This window comes from Lissotriton helveticus, chromosome 9, assembly GCF_964261635.1.
Source record: "Lissotriton helveticus chromosome 9, aLisHel1.1, whole genome shotgun sequence".
Taxonomy (NCBI): domain Eukaryota; kingdom Metazoa; phylum Chordata; class Amphibia; order Caudata; family Salamandridae; genus Lissotriton; species Lissotriton helveticus.
In genome coordinates, this window is record NC_136070.1 from 464747910 (window position 1) to 464768501 (window position 20592).

General features: G+C 45.8%; 1 protein-coding gene across 2 annotated transcripts in view; it reads left to right on the top strand.

Annotated features, from left to right (window-relative positions):
• The window catches only part of CEP170B (centrosomal protein 170B), a 420899-nt gene that overhangs the window by 157656 nt on the left and 242651 nt on the right, over positions 1-20592 (top strand). For both annotated transcript variants that reach the window (XM_078660287.1, XM_078660288.1), the window contains exon 4: positions 6399-6477. In XM_078660287.1, the coding sequence (XP_078516413.1) occupies positions 6399-6477 (79 nt within the window). The remainder of the gene's footprint in view (positions 1-6398; positions 6478-20592) is intronic.

Genomic DNA, 20592 nt, shown 5'->3' on the forward strand with positions numbered 1-20592 from the left:
CTGAGTACTGAGCGTGGCCAGCCCAATGCCACCTACCTCACCCAGCCTATTGAAAATCTGATGTGTAAAGATACACTTTATGGATGTCTGTGCCTTATCCAGGGAGTTAATGGTCTGGACAACTTTACCCAGTTCCCAAATGAAAGGGTCTTGAACAACCCCCTGTGGGCAATGGGCCTGCCTCGGAGGTGGCTAATTCCCACAATTTAGGTTCGATTTTAATGAGCAACGAACAGCTATTCTCTGTAGAGAGACCATAATTCATGTATCCCAGTTGGATGATACGCAGTTGGGTCCAACCAGATAAAATCTCAAGACAGATCAGACTCCCTTATGCTTTTGCAAGATACCGTTACGGGATATGCCTGGTCTTAGAGCTTGTTCTGGCAAGCCTGCCAGTACCGGTCAATCCCCTTCTTGGGGTCTCACATATATTTTCCCAGGATGGTGGCCATGCGTTCATCTGGTATAGTGTGAGGGCTACTTTGTCTCCTGGAGATGAGAGTGGGTGCTCTGCCCTCAGGCGGTTACAGACTTCCTTGTCTATCGGCTTGTGAAACAGCCCCACGACATAGGCCACGACTTTGTTCGCAGGTACCCATTCTGAGGAACTGGGGTGCAGGAGGCTCTCTGGATCCAGCCTATCCGATGTGTTCTGGGTGGCATCGCCCGCTGGTCCTTCCTGCGTATGGCAGGGTAAGGGGGTGCCAGGGGCGGGAGTCTGAGTCCTGCTCTCCCTCTGAACCTGAGGGTGTATATGGGGCCTGAGTAGGCGTGGGTGGGTATGGGAGGCAGGAAGCACCAGAGGGTTGCAACCCTGAGGTACCAGGTTCTGGGACATCCAGGGGCGAAGGTTGCTTGCGGGGTTATAAAGGCCTGTTTCAGTCTGTCATATGTGTACAGAACGACTCCAAATATGGGATCCCTTTTACTCTTGCGGAGCGGTGGGCGCTGGATGGGAAGCCTGAAGGTGAAAGGGGCATAAGCCCTATATTGACTCACCTCCCAAGGAGGGGTTTGTAGCAGTGCTCTGCATACTGAAACAGTGTCTTCTCCAGGGGGGCTACTGCCAGTGCCACTGCTTTCATGATGGAGGTGCCCATAAACGTGGTAATCGATGGGGAGGTAGGTTGTGGTATTCTCCTCCAGGTAAGTCTCCTTGATGTCACTCGTATTAGCCAAATAAGTGCATGGCCACAAAATGGGATTTTCCAACCTGGCAGGCCCCAGGGGAGCACAGGCTAATGGCCAGAGCAGAAATGCTGGCAAATCCAGTTGATTTAACGGGGATTACAAAGTGGGGATCTTCTCAACCAATTATTGCAGCCCAGATGGCCAATAACAGGGCTAGGGGCTGCAGGGCACCAATCGCCTGCTTAAATCAACTTTGGGCAGAAGGACGTGCCTGAGCAGGGGTCCGTGTTCAGGAGATGTAAACGTGCTAAGCACCAATATATACAGACGCCCTGAGGGATGTAGAAGCTCCAGGCGTGAGGGGCACAAGCAGAACTCTGCACCCAGCTGGCTCCGCTGTCAGAATACAGGCACATGAATATGCGCACCAGCTTGGCTGAACAAGACATGCCAAACGCAATTTGGAATGCAGCTCCCCCTAACGGCTGGAGGCTAACACCGCAGTGGCCCCAGGCACCTCAGTGCATCAATGGAGGTAACAGTGGCGCAGAGGAGTGACAAGCATTTATGCGGCCGCACAGTGTAATAGAACCACACACTATGCCTTAACATTTCAGAAATGTGAACATACAATCAAAACTTTCACCAATTAAAGAAACCATAAGGTCAGGTGGCCTGAGGCACTTAACCTGTCTGCTGGGCAGTGACAAAAGAGGAGAGAGGAACAGCATGGTGGGACTATGAAGAGTTCCTGACCTTATCTGATTGAATGTTGATACTGTTTGAACTGTGACTTTTTCCTCCTGGGTTTATGGGAAATGAAGTCTGGTAATGTTGTACAAAATTACTGCCGTTTATAAAAACGAAGAAAGCAAATTGTAAAGCGGGAGGCCCCAGTCAAAATTTTCCCTTTGCACATAGAAACTTTTTTGGGGGGATTTTCTCTCAACATCGAGTGGGGCCCTCCAACTGGCCAGGTTTGCAGCAGCTTTGTCAACTTGGTTCAGCGATAGGCCACAGTGAACTCCTGGAAGTCTTGAGCGCCGGAGGTTTTAATGGGACAAACGTGAAATCTTGGCCGGGTCGCGGTGTAAGGTAGTTGGCTTGACCCTCGACGTCGCGTTGGTCACCTTATGAAGCTTTTTCCAAAAGTTACTCCAAGCTTCTCCAAACTTTTGGACATTTTTCCTACTGTTTCTCTTGAGAGTTCAAAGTTTCCACAACACAAATCCAAGTTTCCAAAGTCAAAGATGCTCCTCCGAAGTTGGGACTACAGTTCCCTAAATGCACCTGGCCAAATCCTTAAAAGTCTACTGAACGCACTCGAGGTTTGGAACTTCTTGGGGGAGATGGGGCAGATGAGCTCTGTGAACCTGTTGCTTTCAGGGAGTCCACTCCTTAATCCTCTTTGAAGCAGTGCAAAGTCCTCAGGGCTGTAGTTCTAAGTTTTCAGCAGGAGCAGTCCTTCAGAATGAAATACTTTGGGGTGCAGACAAGGGTTCCAGAAGGGCAGTCCTTCTCCTTGTAGTTTAAGACAGCAGATTTGAGCTGCTATGCAGCTCTTACATATTTATCCAATGTTCTGGTGCGACAAGCGGGAGGCCACCCAATAGCATAACATTCCCCAAAGTGTGGCATTTTCTTGTCCCACAAAGCACTGCACTTTAAAAATTCAAGGTGGAGAATTCCTCTCCTTGGGAGTAAGACCTGGCTAAGCCAACCCACTGGTGTGGCTTGTTTCCCTTAACTCTCTCTTTCCAGTTCTCCTGCAAATGCCAATCCCGGGCTGCCATCTGGTTGGGTACAGGAAGACTGGGTAGGCCTGGCTAGCATTCCTTACTGTCTTACTCTTTCAAGCCCAGTTTGGTTTACCCAGCCCCCATCCTGGCCTAGTGGCTGCAGAGTTCGCTCCATAAGATAACCTCTGTCTCTGTGCAGACCACTTATCGCCTCATCAAAGCAGTTAAGCATGATATGGGCTGGCCAATCCGGAGAGGGTGCTAGAAGGCTTGATTTTGGCTCACAGAAAAAGTTCTATAACTTCTTTTCTATTTTAGCTTATGAAAAATTCAGCAGTGGCAAGTTGTTGGATTTATCATTACCAATCTTAAGTCCTTGAAATGTTATTTTAGCTCACTGTCAATAGATACACTTATTACTGTATTCCCATGTTAGTTTATGGAGCTAAAAGTGCTGACTTGGGGGGGTGGGTGGTGGGGGAGGGGGTGGTTGTTTATCCCTCACTAGGGTGTATAAACCATCTTTTAAAATGTCCCTGCTTTTTTTAGATGACACCCTACCCTGGGGGCACCTAGGGTAGACTTTAGGGGTGATTGTAATTAAAAATAACGTTGTTTAAAACTTTGGAAGTACCTTTGAATCCAAAGTTAAGTTTGCATGTAATTCTAATTTAAAAACAGCTTGCAAAGCAGGGCTGGCCTTTAAAATGACAGCAGGCAACACAGTAGTGCACACGTAAGTGCCTCAAATCTGCTGGGCCTGTAAACCTACATACCCAACCATATACTATGGACTCACATGTAGTTTGTCTGTGCCAATTGTAATTGCTCCGAATAACCATATACATTTTTAATCAGAGCACTGGTCATGTGCCTGGTTAGCAGAGCCCAGGGCACAGTCTGAGCCAGTTGCCCCGGTATCTGTCTAAAATAGGTGTGATCAGGGCCAAAAGGATGACTTTGTCAAAATGGTAAATTACCAACTGTTACAATTAAAGAAGCAGCGGATATTTGCAAAAATGTGTTGGGTTATGCCAGCTGGAAATAGCTAGTCACTAACCTTTTCACTCTTTATGTGACTTTAAAAAACTCAATTTAGTGGTGTAGCATGACTGCCCACCCATGTTACATTCGTAAATAAAAATGTCAGCCTGTGATACCCTGCATATGCCCGCCTGCAACCATCACAGAATTCATGTGCATCACTGCCTATACGTGAGCACAGTTTCCCAGATTTTGAGCTGGAAAAGAGCCTTAGCAAAGCAATTAGCTTGTCATTTTAGAGCGGAGTCCTTTTAGTTTTGCCATTGATTGTTTGTTCCATTTTTTTCACCAGAGCAGGCTTTTCAAAATTGTTTTCAAAATATTTTGTCAGGACTCAAAAATGCAAGCCGGGCCCATTGGCTTTGCTAGTGCTTTTGTTTTCTTCAACACAAAGGGCATCAGTATGATGTCGGTCGGATGTCTGTTGCAGATTGGAACCGCCCGACCAAAGGTCAGCGGTTCTGACCGCACAATTTGGATATGTCGGCCTTTGGGCGATCGGAAACATCCATTTTCCAATGGCAGCTTGTGCAGCGGGTGGAAAATGCCTCCAGCATAAGCTGCCATTGAAAAATAGATGTTTGCAAACATCCCTGCACCGGGTGGCAGGCACCTACTGGTCTTCAGATCTTCCCACAACTGGCCCTCAGGGGGCATTAAGCGGACAGCGCCACTGGCCCTGCAGAGACCCATCTGGTCCTCAGATCAGCTGTAGGCAAAGACCTTAGTCCACCCCTTCAGGCATCCGGTGGCTTCTCCTTCCAGGCATCCATGATTCTGGTGTTGTCACTTTCCAGTTCCAGGGTCTTGCTCTTGAGCTCACCCTTGTGCTGTGATATATAAGTGGGGGTGGAAAGTTGAAGATGCTAGGCACCCCAGGTTAATCATAGGGCGCCACATCATCCCTTCTCCCCTGTCCATAAACGCCTGCATAGAATTCTGGGTCAATCCAACATTGTGCTATCAAAGTTTCTCTGTGAAGAGCTGCTCTGAGGGCTTAGCTCCACCCCTAGTTGATAAAGCTGCCAGATCCCTTACCAAAAAAATATCAAAGGGGAGACCCTCCTATGTTGGGTCCAGGTGTCTGGGTTTCCTCCCTTGATCAGTGGGCCCAGCCCAGGTGCAGTGTGACATATAATTATGCTGATTTCCCAACCACCTCATTCCTCTCCTAGGAACTAGGTCAAACACAATGATAATTGCTCCCTGTTTTGGGGTAAAGCCTTGGTTCCCTCTGGTGCAGAGCATAGTAATTAACTTGACCCAGCAGGAGGGACAAAGGCCTGAATCTGATAAGTTGTACCGGGCAAATATGACAATTCTTGCTGACCCAAAAGTTGTATATGTATGTTATTAGAACCTGCAAAATCAAACTTGGCATACATATTTTACCTCCGATTAACACAACTCTGTACTATATATGCGCAAGTGGAGCAAACCTGCGCGAGAAAGTAGATTACACCTATATGTATAATACAGTGAAATCACTACAGATTTTCCAGTAAACACTACTGATCTTTTTTTGAATGCCCACTAATATAAGGCCTACTGGAGGTCTGTCTTTGTAGATTCCCTTCTGCGTCAGGCTACTTGTGAGCAGTTACCGGATTGTCACGACGGTAGTCTCGCATGCACAACCTGCACACACATGTATGTACACACGTGTTCAAGTGTAAACAGACTGGTGCCCCTTAGCCTACCTGCGCAGAGGCCTTATCTTAAAAGGTGGACAAGTTCAATAAACACACTCAGTTCAATTACTGTGAAATTAGTGCAAGTGGGTCTAGGGTAGTGAGACTCGCCCACAGTAAAGGTCCAACACTTGGTGATCAAAAGCAAAATGTATCCTAGTGAACTAAAGGTGGAACCAGTTTGCCATACCTCCCAATTCATTTGTAAATTTCCACTATTTCTACAGCATTTTGCAATGTGGATAGTCTGTTTGTAAGAGGCAGTTATGTTGATAAGGGCATAGGAGCACAGAGAAATAAAAAAGGGCTAGCCTTTCCATTTGTATACCACACCACCAGTACTGGGATTTAATTGAATGAATCGGTGTATTCGAAAACGTAGTAATTTTTCCTTTTGGCCAGTCAACTGGTCCAAACTATGAAAAGCAATGATATGTAAAAGGAAAGCCCAGAGCTGCCGCGAGTGAATATAGCAATTAATTAAAGTGATCTGCCGAAGTTCATATATTTTGTCAAGTGGATGCCAGAAAAACCTAAGTCTATCAGTGCTGTGTTTAATAAAACGTGGTTAGACTTTAAATAAAAGGGAGGGCCCTTTATTATAGGATACAACGCCACAAACGAAGCACTTTCACCTAAATGTGACTACTGTAACAGGCGAATTTCACGATTTTTTTTTCTTTTACAGTGACCTGCTTCTGAACGTTAATGCACTTACTGTAATTAGACTGCTTGCAGAGAGGCGTTTACTCTGTTGTTATACTGAATTCTGTGTATTTTTTTTTCCTAGACCTTTGTGAATGATGTTCGAATTCCGGACCAGAAATACATCACCCTGAAACTCAACGACATTATTCGCTTTGGCTACGATATCCTTTTATCAGCAGAATTTGACGTGTTGAATAATGCATAGCCCATGTCAGGAGGTGTCTTTCTTTTTTTATCGGAGGCTCGGCTTCCGCGCAGTCTCTGTTTGATCTTTGCTGAAGGTTGTGCCAGGAATGGAACTCAGTGAATTAAAAATACATTTGAAAAATCTACTATAAATACTATAACATCTTTTTTAAATGCACGGAAGGCCTTCTCAAGAAAATATAATGGAAATGAGCTATATTACTTTTTAATGAAGATGATCCTAGGCATATTTTATTTGAATATTCATCTAAAATATGATAATGAACTCAATCAGTTGCAGCTCTAATGTACTGTTCAATCTGTATGATCCGCTTTTCAAACTCTTAAGATACCCATTTAATTCATAAACGACTATTGCAAAAATTCACAAATGATTGTTTTGGCGGGGGCTTTCATGTGGTACCATAATTTGTTAAAACGTTTAATGAGTTATCATACACCAATGGGGTTTGATTCAGAATGGCACACACATAAGCGAGGTTGGTCTGCTGATGGTATTGTTCGTGGTGGAATTGTGGCTAAAGATAACTTTGAGAATGAGTCTGCTAATAACTGGCACCTGTTTCACTGTGAGCCAGTTTGCCAGTAAGTAGTCTAAGAGACTAGTCGCAAGGTGCAAAAAACACAACCTCATTTAAAGGTTAACAAAGCGATTTCTGGGCCAGATGCATTAAACACTGGTCGCAAATACTATTTTTCTAAACAGTGTGGAATTTTGCAAACGAGTCTTTATATGTTAGGTCACAAGCCTTGGAATCTTAGTCATTGCATTCCAACCTGCTTCATCTACATTCAAAAGGTCGGTCGCAAATTCTGACTCACTACGCTTGATGGACGTCACAGGAATGGTGACATGCTGGAATCAGGAGATCTGTCATTATGTTTTCCTTTTTTTTTTAATGCAACCTATTTTCGTAAAGGAAATGGGGATTTTACCTTTCTAACAGTGTGTGTGAGAGTAGATAGTTGTCCTCTGCTTACTCCCCATAAACTTTTTTGGTATTCACAAAGTGTAAGAGGTCAGAAAGACACCCCTCCAATTGTGTTTATTGCTTACCACCCCATGGTGGCAGTTGATAAAATTTCAATGTTTTGTGACCGGTTTTCATTTGCAAAACATTGATACATAACATAAGAAATTGTTATTTGGAAGGGACGCCCTAAATACACCCTTTCTAAAGATCCGTTTTTTTGTGCCCTTGTAGAGCCATTTTGTGAATCTGTAACCTGTTACTGAATCGCAAAATGAGTTTAGGACATGGCAACAAACATTTTTACACCGAACTGTGATTTAGAGCCTTTGCAACCCCAAAAATGCTTTGTACATTTAGCCCCTTGTTTGATGTCCCTGCTGTGTGTGCACACAAATTACATTGCTTAACATAGACCCAAATTCAGTTGGTTTATATTAAAGAATGGTTTGCTATAAGGCAGTAAAGGCCTGTTAAAGAGAAAGAGGGATGGGGGGGTTGCTCCTACTAGACTAGAGATGCTTATCCATCCCCATGGTATACCACGTTGATTCTGCCATCCCTGCTTGTTGTCTCCCAAGCTGACATTCAAATACAACCACCCTGGCGGACATGTTTGCTACTAACCTTTTTTTTTTTTTACTTGCTAGCCAGTAATATCCTGGCCGACATGTCAGCCAGTAACACTTTGGCTGATATATCAATGAAATCTATCTTGGCCGCCTGACAGACGTTTTCTCTCCATCGTGGTGGCCTTTCAGGATGCATTCTTTTTTTTCTTTGACTGCTTTCACCCTTCCACTCTTTTTCCTTTACTGTTTCTTCTGTTTGATGCGCAACCTGTGTGCAAGGTCCAATCTGTTTTAGTGGCTTTTAGCCCATAAGTTGTTTGTCTAGTTCAGAATGGCATGTGTAGTGTGCTGAGAGACCAAGCTATATGTATGAATTGCTATTCGAATGCTACGTACATAATTTAGCAGTACTCTGTTCATTTTCTTAGACTATCAACCTACTCTGTCCCCATCTGGACCTATCCATGATTTTCTTCTTCTGCCTAACTTTCTATACTTGTACTGTCTCTTTTTTGTCTTGTCTTTCTAAGTCAGTCATTCTGTTTCTTTCTCGCTGTGCCTCTCTCACTGTACTTGTACCCTGCTTCTATTGTATCTTTAGTGGTGGTACTCTCTCGATCATTTTTTTAACTGCTCCTCCTTTCTTTGCGCAGTGCCATTCTACTCTGGCCTGAGCTCCTTTTTCCTACAAATGCACTAGTCAGTGTCAAAGCTGCTGAGCAGTGTGCATGCCAATTACCAGCTTCTTTATGTTAAATGTTATTCCTATATTTTCATTGTCTTTTACTATAACTTTTATTTCAGCCCTAGTGAAAGTTCAGTTGGAAATGGTTTGTGACCGTGGAACTATGTATCCCTAAGTCAACCCCCCCCCCCCACTCGCCCCAAAAAACAATGGCCCATCTACTAATTATAGAAAATGGCAAGTGATACCAACATACACCATTGGCATTAATAGGGAGTTGCAAGATCCGACTCCAGCTGACCAAAATGATGTTCTTGCCAATTCAGTTGACGTCAGGAAGCCCAAGTGTTACCAAATGCTCTGCGTGGAAAATATTGCAACAGTCCAGTGGAACTTCCGCCATGGCCTGTCCATAAAATATTGAGTATCTCTTTTTACTGTTACATTGGTTTTGTTTCTTATTGGATTATATGGAGATTTGCGTCATTTACCCTTGGTGAAGTTGCAGTCTGGTGGTCTCAGTCTGGAGAGAGTGGCATCTGATCTTATCGGAGTTGCTGCTTTTCTTCTGGTGGGGACATGAACTTTCTCCATGCAAGCGTAATATACATCAAATGCTGTTTTACTTTTGAATAAATCGCCGTGCTTTACAGAACCTAGGGCCAGATGTAGAAAGTAGGTTTTTGGTCTCACAAGCTAGGATTCAGAGTTTGTACGAAACCCATTTTTAGGAGTCTAACTTTTCACTGACTCCTAAAATGGGTTTAGAAATTGATAACAAAGCGCTATATGAAAGGGGCGTATTGTAGATGTTCCTTCCAAATACCAATTACTATTCATATGTATCAATGGTTTAGGACCAAATTTGTGGTCATAAACTACTGAACAGTTACAGACCTCCATTCTTAAAAGGAAAGGGGTCCCCAGGTTTCTAGCTCAGATAGGTGGCTTACGGTGGCTGATTTTGTTCAACATACCACTGCATCGATCACTCTTGCCACTAGATGGAAGCAAGAGATACCGTTCAGTTCAATTACTGAGCTGATGTGCCTTTTTCTTCCAGAAAATGACAGCCTGAAATAGATTACACCCATTTTAAACTATTAACTTGGTTGACTCTCTCAGCTCACTGTTATGAAGGATTCCACCACGCAGTGGTAAAAAGTAAGTTAGTTCCATAGTTTGGCACCTACTGTGGAAAAAGTATGATCTTAACAAACAAAGGTCTGTGACCTATTTCTTTGAATCAAGCAATTAATCAGTATTTAGTCATCATTTTGCATGGACCAATTTCAGAAGGAAAAACAACAGCAGAAATATAAACCATAAGCAATTTATTTAATCATTGCCTCTGGGTAAACTTGAATTAGTTCACAACTGATAGGAGTCATACTAGTTGCCCCAAGGGGAGCGTGCAAATAGTAAAGAGTGAACTAGATGGTGTTCAGTGATCAGAGAAGAGAAAGAATTATCAAGAAATAATTGTTTATGGTTTATATTTCTGCTGTTGTTTTTCCTTCTGAAATTGGTCCATGCATTGGATGGAGTAGATCTATACGACATACTCATGAGATATTTAAAATGATGACTAAGTACTGATTAATTGCTTGATTCAAAGAAATAGGTCACGGACATTTGTTTGTTAATATTGTATGATACCCAGGTCCAGGACCATTTGGGTTACCCCATTTTCTTTAATGGCAGAAAAAGTATGGTCTCCTTTTGCGACTGCTTTGGCCCTAGTTGTGACAAACAAGAATTGGTGTATTGATCCATGTTAGCATGGGAGGAAAATGCAATGGCCTGACAGGAGAGTGATAAGAGGTATAGGCCTTTAGGGACCATTTTTAGAGCCTTAAAGACTACCCATTATTAAATGGGTAGCCAGTGTATAGATCGCAGTACTGGAGATGTATGTGATATTCTGGAGGTTTTTGTAAAAACTGAGCATTCTGAGCAAGTTGCACTAGTCAGAATATTGTGCCTGGCTATTCAAGGTGGTAGATTGGATTAGGCTGGTCAAGATGTGATTGAATCAATGCTTTGTAGCGTTTACACAGGGGGAATCAATGAATGGGAGAAACTTTCCTGAATGGCGTACCGCTGTTAAAGGAACCGGGGAACTGCTTATTACATTTGGCCATAAGGTTGTGTCCCATTCTGCAACCAATGAAGCAGCGGTAGTAAGAATCTCATTTTTGATCGGGTTAATGTTGATGAAGTTGTTGCCCAACTATAGCCTCATGATTGTGAGGGCTCTGTTAAATGTTATCTTTTGATTGAGATACTATTGTGCCCCTAGCTTTTTTTTTTAGATAAGATGAGTATTACCTGTATACATGTAAAAGTGCACCAATGATTGGTGGACCGAGTCACCACATAATTTTGCAAAACAGAAAAGGCAAGAGTATTGACCCTCCAATAGACAAAGGGGCCCCCTGCAACGAATGTGGGCAGACGTCAGGGGAAATGACACTACTGTAAAGAACGAAGTCCATCCAAATGAATTAGACGATGGCTCTAGGAGAGTCCACTCATTTTAAAGTACAACCAGGAGCTCACCATGGGGTGACAGAGAGGTCACAGAGGGAGAAGAATAACACATATCGATATAAAAAAGTCTTTATTTCATTCCCCCCCTTTTTGTTTTCCTATTTAGTTTGTGTTTTTTGTTCAAAGCATCAAATAGCATCATACAGAATAAATCCAGCAGATCCCGAGTGTTTCAAGGCCTATTAGAACGGACTAGAGACCTCCTGAACTGCGTCCTAGTGGATCCATATACGTCACTGGTATATATTGCCCATTTTGTGTTGTCTTCCCCCCTACCTTGGCGTGAGAGCCCTGACGAAGGTGCGCCCGTAGATCTGGGCCTTGCACTGAAACGCGCGTCGGCGTTACTTGAACGTGGGATCCTGTGTTATCAATCTGGAATTTCCTGGCTGTGTGCCACGGAGATCCTACAGGGTCCCCTCCTCATATCACCCTGAGGATTGTTTTGAGGAATGTGTATGAGGTTTGGTATATCTGTGGTTGTATGTGTGTGACTGAACGAGCCTTGAGTATGTGTCTGAGAGGTTGGTGTGGGGATAAGATTTGATGTATATCTATTGATGTTATGTCCTTGTAATTATTTATTCTGTATGATGCTATTTGATGCTTTGAACAAAAAACACAAACTAAATAGGAAAAAAAGGGGGGGGGAAATGAAATAAAGACTTTTTTATATCGATATGTGTTATTCTTCTCCCTCTGTGACCTCCCTGTCACCCCATGGTGAGCTCCTGGTTGTACTTTAAAATGAGTGGACTCTCCTAGAGCCATCGTCTAATTCATTTGGGTGGACTTCGTTCTTTACAGTAAGAGTATTGACCCTTGCAGTATTCCACAGTCAATGTTGCATGCCTTTGAAGAGTATGGGAAAAGAGTGATCACTTGTGATCTCCCTGACCTGAAAGATTTTAGACACTTCAGGATTTTACCAGTGATATCCGCTGCTTTCTGGATCTTAAGCAGGTTGTTGTGGCATCAAATGTTCGACAAGTCTATGAGAATTAGCATGCAAATTTCTCCTTCATCAGTGAACTGGCAATGATCATTGAGGGTAGATTGTATTACCGGCTCGGAACATTGACAGGAATGAGTGCACGCTTTTTGCCTGTCTTTAGATTCTGAAGCTCCCCAAGCCATTTTTCCAGAAGTTTGCCCATGTAAGGTAGCAATAAAATGGAAGAATAAAGATTGTTTATGTTGTTCGCTCCCAAGATGGGCTTCTTTACCAGAGTTCTCATATGGCTTTCTTCTGGAAAAATAAGGTGCTTTAAAGAGTTGTTTAAGACATTCTGGGGGATGCTTAAAAGAGTGGCTTTTAGTTCCTTGCAGGAACAGGATCATTTTGAGAACTAGTTATGTTCTTGATGAGCTGGGTCTGTCTTGTGTAATTTGTGTCTAGACAACTCCCCGTCTTGAAAAATAGATTTGAGTGGTGCAATGGGCATAGGAATTGGGTCATTAATGATGGAGTCCTTGATAGAAATTTTCTTTGAGAAAAAGAATGAAATACCGTACAATGGCCACATTCTGGTGGTATTTCGATTGGATGGCTATGGGTGCTGATGTTGAAAGACAGAGTGAAAGCTACTTAGAAAGGTTGATGGAATAACAAATCATTTCAGTGGAGAGCAGTTTCTCAACTTTAAGTTTTGCTTATGTGGAGAGCATTGTTGAGGGGTATCTGAAGTTCTGTATATTCGCCTCCATTTACTTTCGGCCCTCTGAACTCATGGGTTAATTTAGCTTGTCTGACATACAAGACTTACTTCGATTTTGTGTTTGTGTGTGCAGATGTCTTTCATCCAGGGTAGGGAGGATTAGGAGTTAAGATGATGAAGCAGAACGTTAGGGTTAGAATTTGGGGGCTACACAAGTTGTTGGTCTTCAGATGTAGTAATGTTACAGCAATTTAGAGATTAAAAGATTCCAAATGTGCCTGCAAGTTATTGCCGAGGGTTTAGGGCTACTGATGGATTTTGGTAGTTTTATGAGAAATGTGATTCAGAAGTGTAAAGACTAGATTAGAAGGGTGGTGGGTGGTTGGTGCTCTGTGATCAGACCGCCCGAGACACAAATCCCATCCAGCATTCGGCATGCAATGCGAGTGGGCTCCTGGTGTAGGAATTCGAGATTTAGGGTAGTCCTGATATTTCTGAAATTTGTGACATTAAGGAGTACTCGAACCGTAGGTTTAAACCCCCATAGAGCATGAGATTGTGTTTATTGGTGGTTATGGCGGACAGATTTTCATGTAAGGATGTGAGAAATGTGAGGTGCCCTGTAAATCAATACGAAACTCACCGGAGCTGATTTCAGTGATGATATGCTGTTACCAGGGGTACTAGTCCAAATTTCCCTTGTTGAAGTGTTCAGTGAAACATGCATGATAGTCACTACTCCGCCAGCGCTTCTCTTCAAATGACGGTAAATTTAAACTTCATCTTAAATTGCAAGGTTATAAACCCCTAACAACTCCTCTGATTCCCCGTATGATGAATAACATGCGTAATATACTCGAAGCGTGCAATAACTATAGACTGTGAATCCTTTGTTTTAGGATTTTTTTGGTGGGGAGAACAGAGGTCTCGATTTGTCACATACCTAACTCTGTATTTGCTGTGAATCCGCACCCATTTGATGTCACTGACTCGCCTTTAAAGACAATGGGTTTTTCGAAAGTTTCATCTGTGTCTGATAGATGAATTCTGTAGTAGGGGATCTCTGTGTATAGTCATAATCTAGTGAATAGTCCCGCCCATGTCGCGGACCCCGGAGCAATCCAAAATAATCTCTTAAGTTGTCAAAACATGCAGAACTGCACAGACACTTAAGAGAGAATTTAAAGACAGATAATGCAGCCTATATCCACAGGCTACACTGTCCAGTACTTCGACTAGAAATTCCACCAAAAATCCACAAACAGCACAACCTGTCCAGGGTTTTCTTACAGAGAAAACCTTGCCTGTAACAGCAAAACCCTCTGGAATGATAGAGAGGAAGAAGTGGACAGACAAGCCCCATAGGCTGCCATTATGTGGCTCAAAACAGGATACTGTGCCTTTAAGAGAACTTTCCAGAAGCCTCACAGTATCCCAGAATGCACTGCAGGTCCCTTTTACTTTCAGTTCTTTTTTCCGGCTCCTGCTAGCAGGACCCTGGAACATTAGCTCTTCTTTTTTGAGCTTTTTCTATATTATTTTTGTGATAAATTTGGATTTTTGCAGCTTCACTCGACGTCTTTGGCCTTTATCTACATTCTGCTGTGTTTTTTTGGCAGAATTTCTGCAGTATTCTTGTCTTGTACTACTTCTAGTCTGACAAGTGCTTTGTCTGCAGCTGTACTAAAGACCAAAGCTGAAGCTCACAGGGTTTGTATTCTGTGCTTGCCTGTGTCTTTTGACACCTGTCTTCTCTGTAACTTCTTCTCTGGGAGGCTTCGGCTCCCAGGTTGGGAACAGAGGAGTTTGAAGGCATCTTCAGCCTCTGGGTAAGGAGAGGGTGGGTCCTCTACCGAGTCCCATGCTGTAACCTCTGGGGGTTTTCCCCGGTAAGGGCACGTCTGAGCTATGACGCGGTTCCGGTCGGCGTCGAGGACGTGGAGTGCCTCGACGTCATGGAGTGCCTCGACGTCGTGGAGTGCCTCGACGTCGTGGAGTGCCTCGACGTCGTGGAGTGCCTCGACGTCGTGGAGTGCCTCGACGTCGTGGAGTGCCTCGACGTCGTGGAGTGCCTCGACGTCGTGGAGTGCCTCGACGTCGTGGAGTGCCTCGACGTCGTGGAGGTGCCTCGACGTCGTGGAGGTGCCTCGACGTCGTGGAGGTGCCTCGACGTCGTGGAGGTGCCTCGACGTCGTGGAGGTGCCTCGACGTCGTGGAGGTGCCTCGACGTCGTGGAGGTGCCTCGACGTCGTGGAGGTGCCTCGACGTCGTGGAGGTGCCTCGACGTCGTGGAGGTGCCTCGACGTCGTGGAGGTGCCTCGACGACGTCGAGGCTCGACGTCGTGGAGCGGTGAGGCTCGACGTCGTGGAGCGGTGAGGCTCGACGTCGTGGAGCGGTGAGGCTCGACGTCGTGGAGCAGTGAGGCTCCTTTTGGGGCGTTGGTCGCTTGGGCTCCGCTATCTTCCGTTGGGTCCAGACGTCACCGTTATGGATGGCTCGGCGTCTCGGTGTTTGACACCGTAGTGACATTTTGACGTCTGAGTGTTGGTTGTCGTAGAGAAAGTCACTGTCTTAGTGATGGTGACGTCGCAGTGAGGTCGACGTCATGGGTTACAGCCGCAGAATACTTGCCGGCGCTTGCGGCCTGGGTCTTGTTCCAGGCCTCGCACCGTGGTGAGCCCCCTCTGCGTAGGAGGGGACTTTGTGTTCCCGGCACCGTCCACCCACGACGCCGAGCAGTTGATCAGCGTCGAGGAGCCCTTCTGATGGGGAGTCTGTGGCTACTCACCACGTGTAAGCGAGGGACGTTGGTCCTTTTGCTTAGGTTTGAGTTTTTGCATACCTACTCATCGGCTAGGTCGCCTCCTGCTCTGCCACCACTGGTGAGACCACCGGGGATGTTTCTGATTTCTCTCGGTTCCCTCTCCCATCCACCACCAGTCTGCGATTCCCCGTGCCTTGTTGCCAGGGATGCGTCTTCCATGAAGTACGGGAAATCTCTCTCCGACTCTTAACTAGTTGGCGGTACTTAGCTTTGGTCCGCTACCACCTGCCAGGACGTTCTGGCTTCGAACGTACTCCCGACTTGGTCGCAGGGGTGGCGGCATGTAGACGTAATGCGGTGGCCCGCTGTTGCTGGGCCGTTGTGGTAAGATCCCTGTGTGGGGGTGTTTTCTTCACCGATTTATGGTTCCCCTGCCGAGAGACAGGAGGGAAGCCTTACAAGAGATAGTCTATGGACCTGATAGTTTCAGGTCTAAGCATCGTTGTCGGAGCGGAGTTTTATCTCCTGCCGACCCCCAGGTATTGTGGGTTTGTCCTACGTTGCCATACTTGTATTCGTCGGACGTCCCTGCAGCCTATGGCTCAGCAGTGTGCATCTACTCTCCCGTTCTTTGGGCAACAATTGGGTTGCCATGAGGGTAGTGAGTGGCCCGCATAAGTCTGACTCAGAGACTTTTGAAAGGCTGTAGGTTTGGGGCGTGGAGAACGGCTTGAGGCCTTCTTCCCTTTCTAGCGGAGTTTTTCCTCCCAGGATTTGTCTGTGGTCCCGGGCCGCTTTTAATGCTTCGCAAGTATATTGTGCGCATACGCGAGAGAGCTTGATGCTCCTCGGCGGACTAAGGCCGGCCGGGTCTACGTCAGTCTTCGGTTCATCAGCCCTTCTCCAGCAATTCCTCCGGTCAGCTCGCGGTTTCAGCTGCGCGAGTTCCAGGCGGAGTCCGATATCCTGTTAAGGAAAAGGGCGATAGGAGACGTACCTCTGTCTCGAAGGGGAAGAGGTCGGTACTCCCAGTTCTTTCTGGTTCGCAAGAAGGACAAGAACAAGTTCAGGCCCATTCTGGATTTGCGACAAGCAAACAAGTGGATTCGCAGAGAGAGGAATTTCGCATGCTATTGTTGCATCAGGTTTTTCCTCAGCTGCAACAGGGAGATTGGCTCTGTGCCATAGATCTACAGGATGAGTACTTCCATGTGCCCTTTGCACACATACACAGGAAGTTCCTGCAATTCCAAGTCGGCGCCAATCATTATCAGGACACACTACTGCCACTCGGGCTGACGTCTGCGCCCAGAACATTCTCGAAGTGCATGGCAGTGGTAGCTGCACACTTGAGGATAAACGAGGTGTTTTTTTACCCGTACCTGGACGATTGGTTGATCGAGGCCTCCTCTTTCTCGGAAGCTCAAGCACACTTCCAGAAGACGTGCGTTCTTTTGAACAAGCTGGGGTTGCACATCAACATGTCCAAGGCTGTACCGATTCCGGTCCAGTGCATACAGTACTTGGGAGCCTCCGTCAATACGCTGTCAGCAAGCGTGTCTCCTTCGGAGGAGAGACGATTATCGCTCCTTCGGAAGGCTCAGGCTCTTATGACCCCTCCATCTACAACAGTGGGGACGGTGTCTGCTTTACTGGGGTCGATGGCCTCTTGTATCTTCCTCACGCCACACGCACGGCTGCCCATGAGACCTTTGCAGGAGTGCGTGGAGGATCAGAGGAATGGATCTTGGGACGACAAGATGCGACTGTCTCTGCATGCATGCTCTTCAGTCTCTGAAGTGGTGGTGTTCGGCGGAGAATCTCCTCAGAGGGGTTCCCTTTCACAAGGACATTCCCGCACAGACTATTGTGACGGATGTGTCTCTCCACGGCTGGGGGGGCGCATTACGGAGACGGACAGATACAAGGAACGTGGTCCCCGATGGAGTCCACGTATCACATCAATTTCCTGGAACTCAGAGCTGTTCACTTCGCACTGTAGGCGTTTGTTACGTCCTTCCAGACCAACTCTCTGCTCGTACAGACGGACAATACGACCACGATGTCTTGTCTCAACAAGTAGGGGGGTTCGAGATCGCGCACTCTGTCGCAGGAGGCGCATGCGATCTGGCACTGGCTTCTAGCCAGAGGACTGACGATCACGGCTACCCATCTGCTAGGTGTGCAGAATGTTCAGGCAGACGCACTGAGCAGCCTGATTCAGGAAAACCACGAATGGGTCATAAACGACGAAGTACTAGGAGAAGTCTTCGCAAGGTGGGGGACTCCAGGCATAGATCTGTTCTCCACCGCCGAAAACAGCATATGCTGAGACTTGCCCTCCAGGTACTACCAGCAGGGGACGCTGGGGTATGCGTTATGGATTAACTGGTCGAACAGCTTTCTGTACGCTTTTCCACCCATTCCCCTGATTCCGGCGGTACTCATCAAGCTGTCCCAGTGCAGGGCGCGGATGATCCTGATTGCCCTGGAATGGCCCAGGCAGTGGTGGTTCACGGACCTTCTTCACCGGTCTCTCCTTCCTCACATACGGCTGCTGTGCAGGCCGGACCTTCTAACGAAGTTCGGGGGGCAGATGTTGCACCCCAACCTCTCGTCTTTGAGTTTGGCGGCATGGCTCCTGCGTTAGTGCAATATGGCCATTTGAATCTACCAGAAGTTTGTATGGACATACTGAAGGAGGCTAGGCGACCTTCCACTAGGACTTCTTATGCTTACAAGTGGAAGAGGTTTTGCATCTGGTGCAAGTTCAAGGACTATGACCTAACGACGTGTAAGGAAGATGTCATCCTTCCGTATCTTCTACACCTGGCGCAGTCTGGCCTTAATGTCTATTCCATTAAGGTTCCACTAGGACTTCTTATGCTTACAAGTGGAAGAGGTTTTGCATCTGGTGCAAGTTCAAGGACTATGACCTAACGACGTGTAAGGAAGATGTCATCCTTCCGTATCTTCTACACCTGGCGCAGTCTGGCCTTAATGTCTATTCCATTAAGGTTCATCTTGCTGCGCTGACTGCCTACAGGAAATGGCCTTCACAGACTCCTTCTTTTGGATCCCTGTGATCAAAGGGTTTTTGGAAGGCTCGAAGAAAGTGTTCCCTCCTGTCAGGCTTCCTTCGCCTTCATGGGAATTGAACATGGTGCTGTCCAGATTGATGAAGGAGCTTTTTGAACCTATTCATAAGGCTTCATTGCAGCACCTGTCCTGGAAGGCGGCGTTCCTCGTGGTCATTACATCGGCCCGCAGGGTGAGGGAAATTCAGGCGTTGTGTTGCCAAGAACCTTATACTGTATTTCATGCTGCTACGGTTGTTATGCGTACTCGCCCTAAAGTTCTTCCACAAGTTATATCTGACTTCCATGTTAACCAGACTATAACTTTGCCTACGATTTTTCAGAACCCTTCATCTCCAGCGGAAAGGTCTCTGCATTCCCTGGATGTTAGGAGGGTGTTGAAATTTTTATCTGGATAAAACCGAAGATATTCGTAGGTCAGACCAATTGTTTATCAATTATGGATCAGTCAGGACCGGTCTTGCTACCTCTAAACAGTCCATCTCGAGGTGGATTGTGTCCTGTATACAATTGTGTTACCAAAAGGCTGATAAGACCTTAAGGGGTAAACCTAGAGCTCATTCCACCGGGGGCAAAGCTGCCACGACTGCTTTGCTCCGTAGTGTTCCAATTGCAGAAATCTGCAAGGCAGCCACTTGGAAGTCGGTCCATACCTTTGTTAAGCATTACTGTCTGGACACTGAGGCCAGGGCAGATGCTCGGGTTGGGCAGGCTTCAATGCGAAATCTGTTCGCACAGTAGTGGTGTTATTTCTCTCTTCTCCACCGCCGCTTTGGTGTGGGGATGGGCTTGCCATTCTATTCACTAGATTATGACTATACACAGAGATCCCCTACTACAGAAGGAGTAGTTTCTGTCCTGTAACTCCAGTTCTGTAGTAGGGGTATCTCTGTTATAGTCATAAGCGCCCGCCCTCCTCGCGGTGGAGAGAGATATTCATGTAAGAAATACTACAGGTCTTGCGTGTTACGCCTTCAAAAAGAACTGAAAGTAAAAGGGACCTGCAGTGCATTCTGGGATACTGTGAGGCTTCTGGAAAGTTCTCTTAAAGGCACAGTATCCTGTTTTGAGCCACATAATGGCAGCCTATGGGGCTTGTCTGTCCACTTCTTCCTTTCTATCATTCCAGAGGGTTTTGCTGTTACAGGCAAGGTTTTCTCTGTAAGAAAACCCTGGACAGGTTGTGCTGTTTGTGGATTTTTGGTGGAATTTCTAGTCGAAGTACTGGACAGTGTAGCCTGTGGATATAGGCTGCATTATCTGTCTTTAAATTCTCTCTTAAGTGTCTGTGCAGTTCTGCATGTTTTGACAACTTAAGAGATTATTTTGGATTGCTCCGGGGTCCGCGACATGGGTGGCACTATTCACTAGATTATGACTATAACAGAGATACCCCTACTACAGAACTGGAGTTACAGGACAGAAACTACTCCTTCCAGTCTGGCTCCGTCTGCTTTTAAGCGGCCTCTCAGTTCTTGTATCATCAGTACACACAGACAGTGGCCGTGGGTGAACTGCCCACAGCTGATTGCTCTTGTTAGTATCATTTACTTGTTGAATAGCTTACTTTACAGCCTCTGGTAGTTGTAACTCATTCCTGGTGAATGGGCAAGTGCCTTTTGTCTGATATACAACAATTCAGTTGCTATCTAGTGGGGGGTGAGTCTGTATAGAGAGGGATGTACTCTTTCTGTACCCACAAAAAAAAAAATCTACTCTGATAACTTATTGATAAAAAAGTATTGTAATTCTCGATGCCAGTACGGC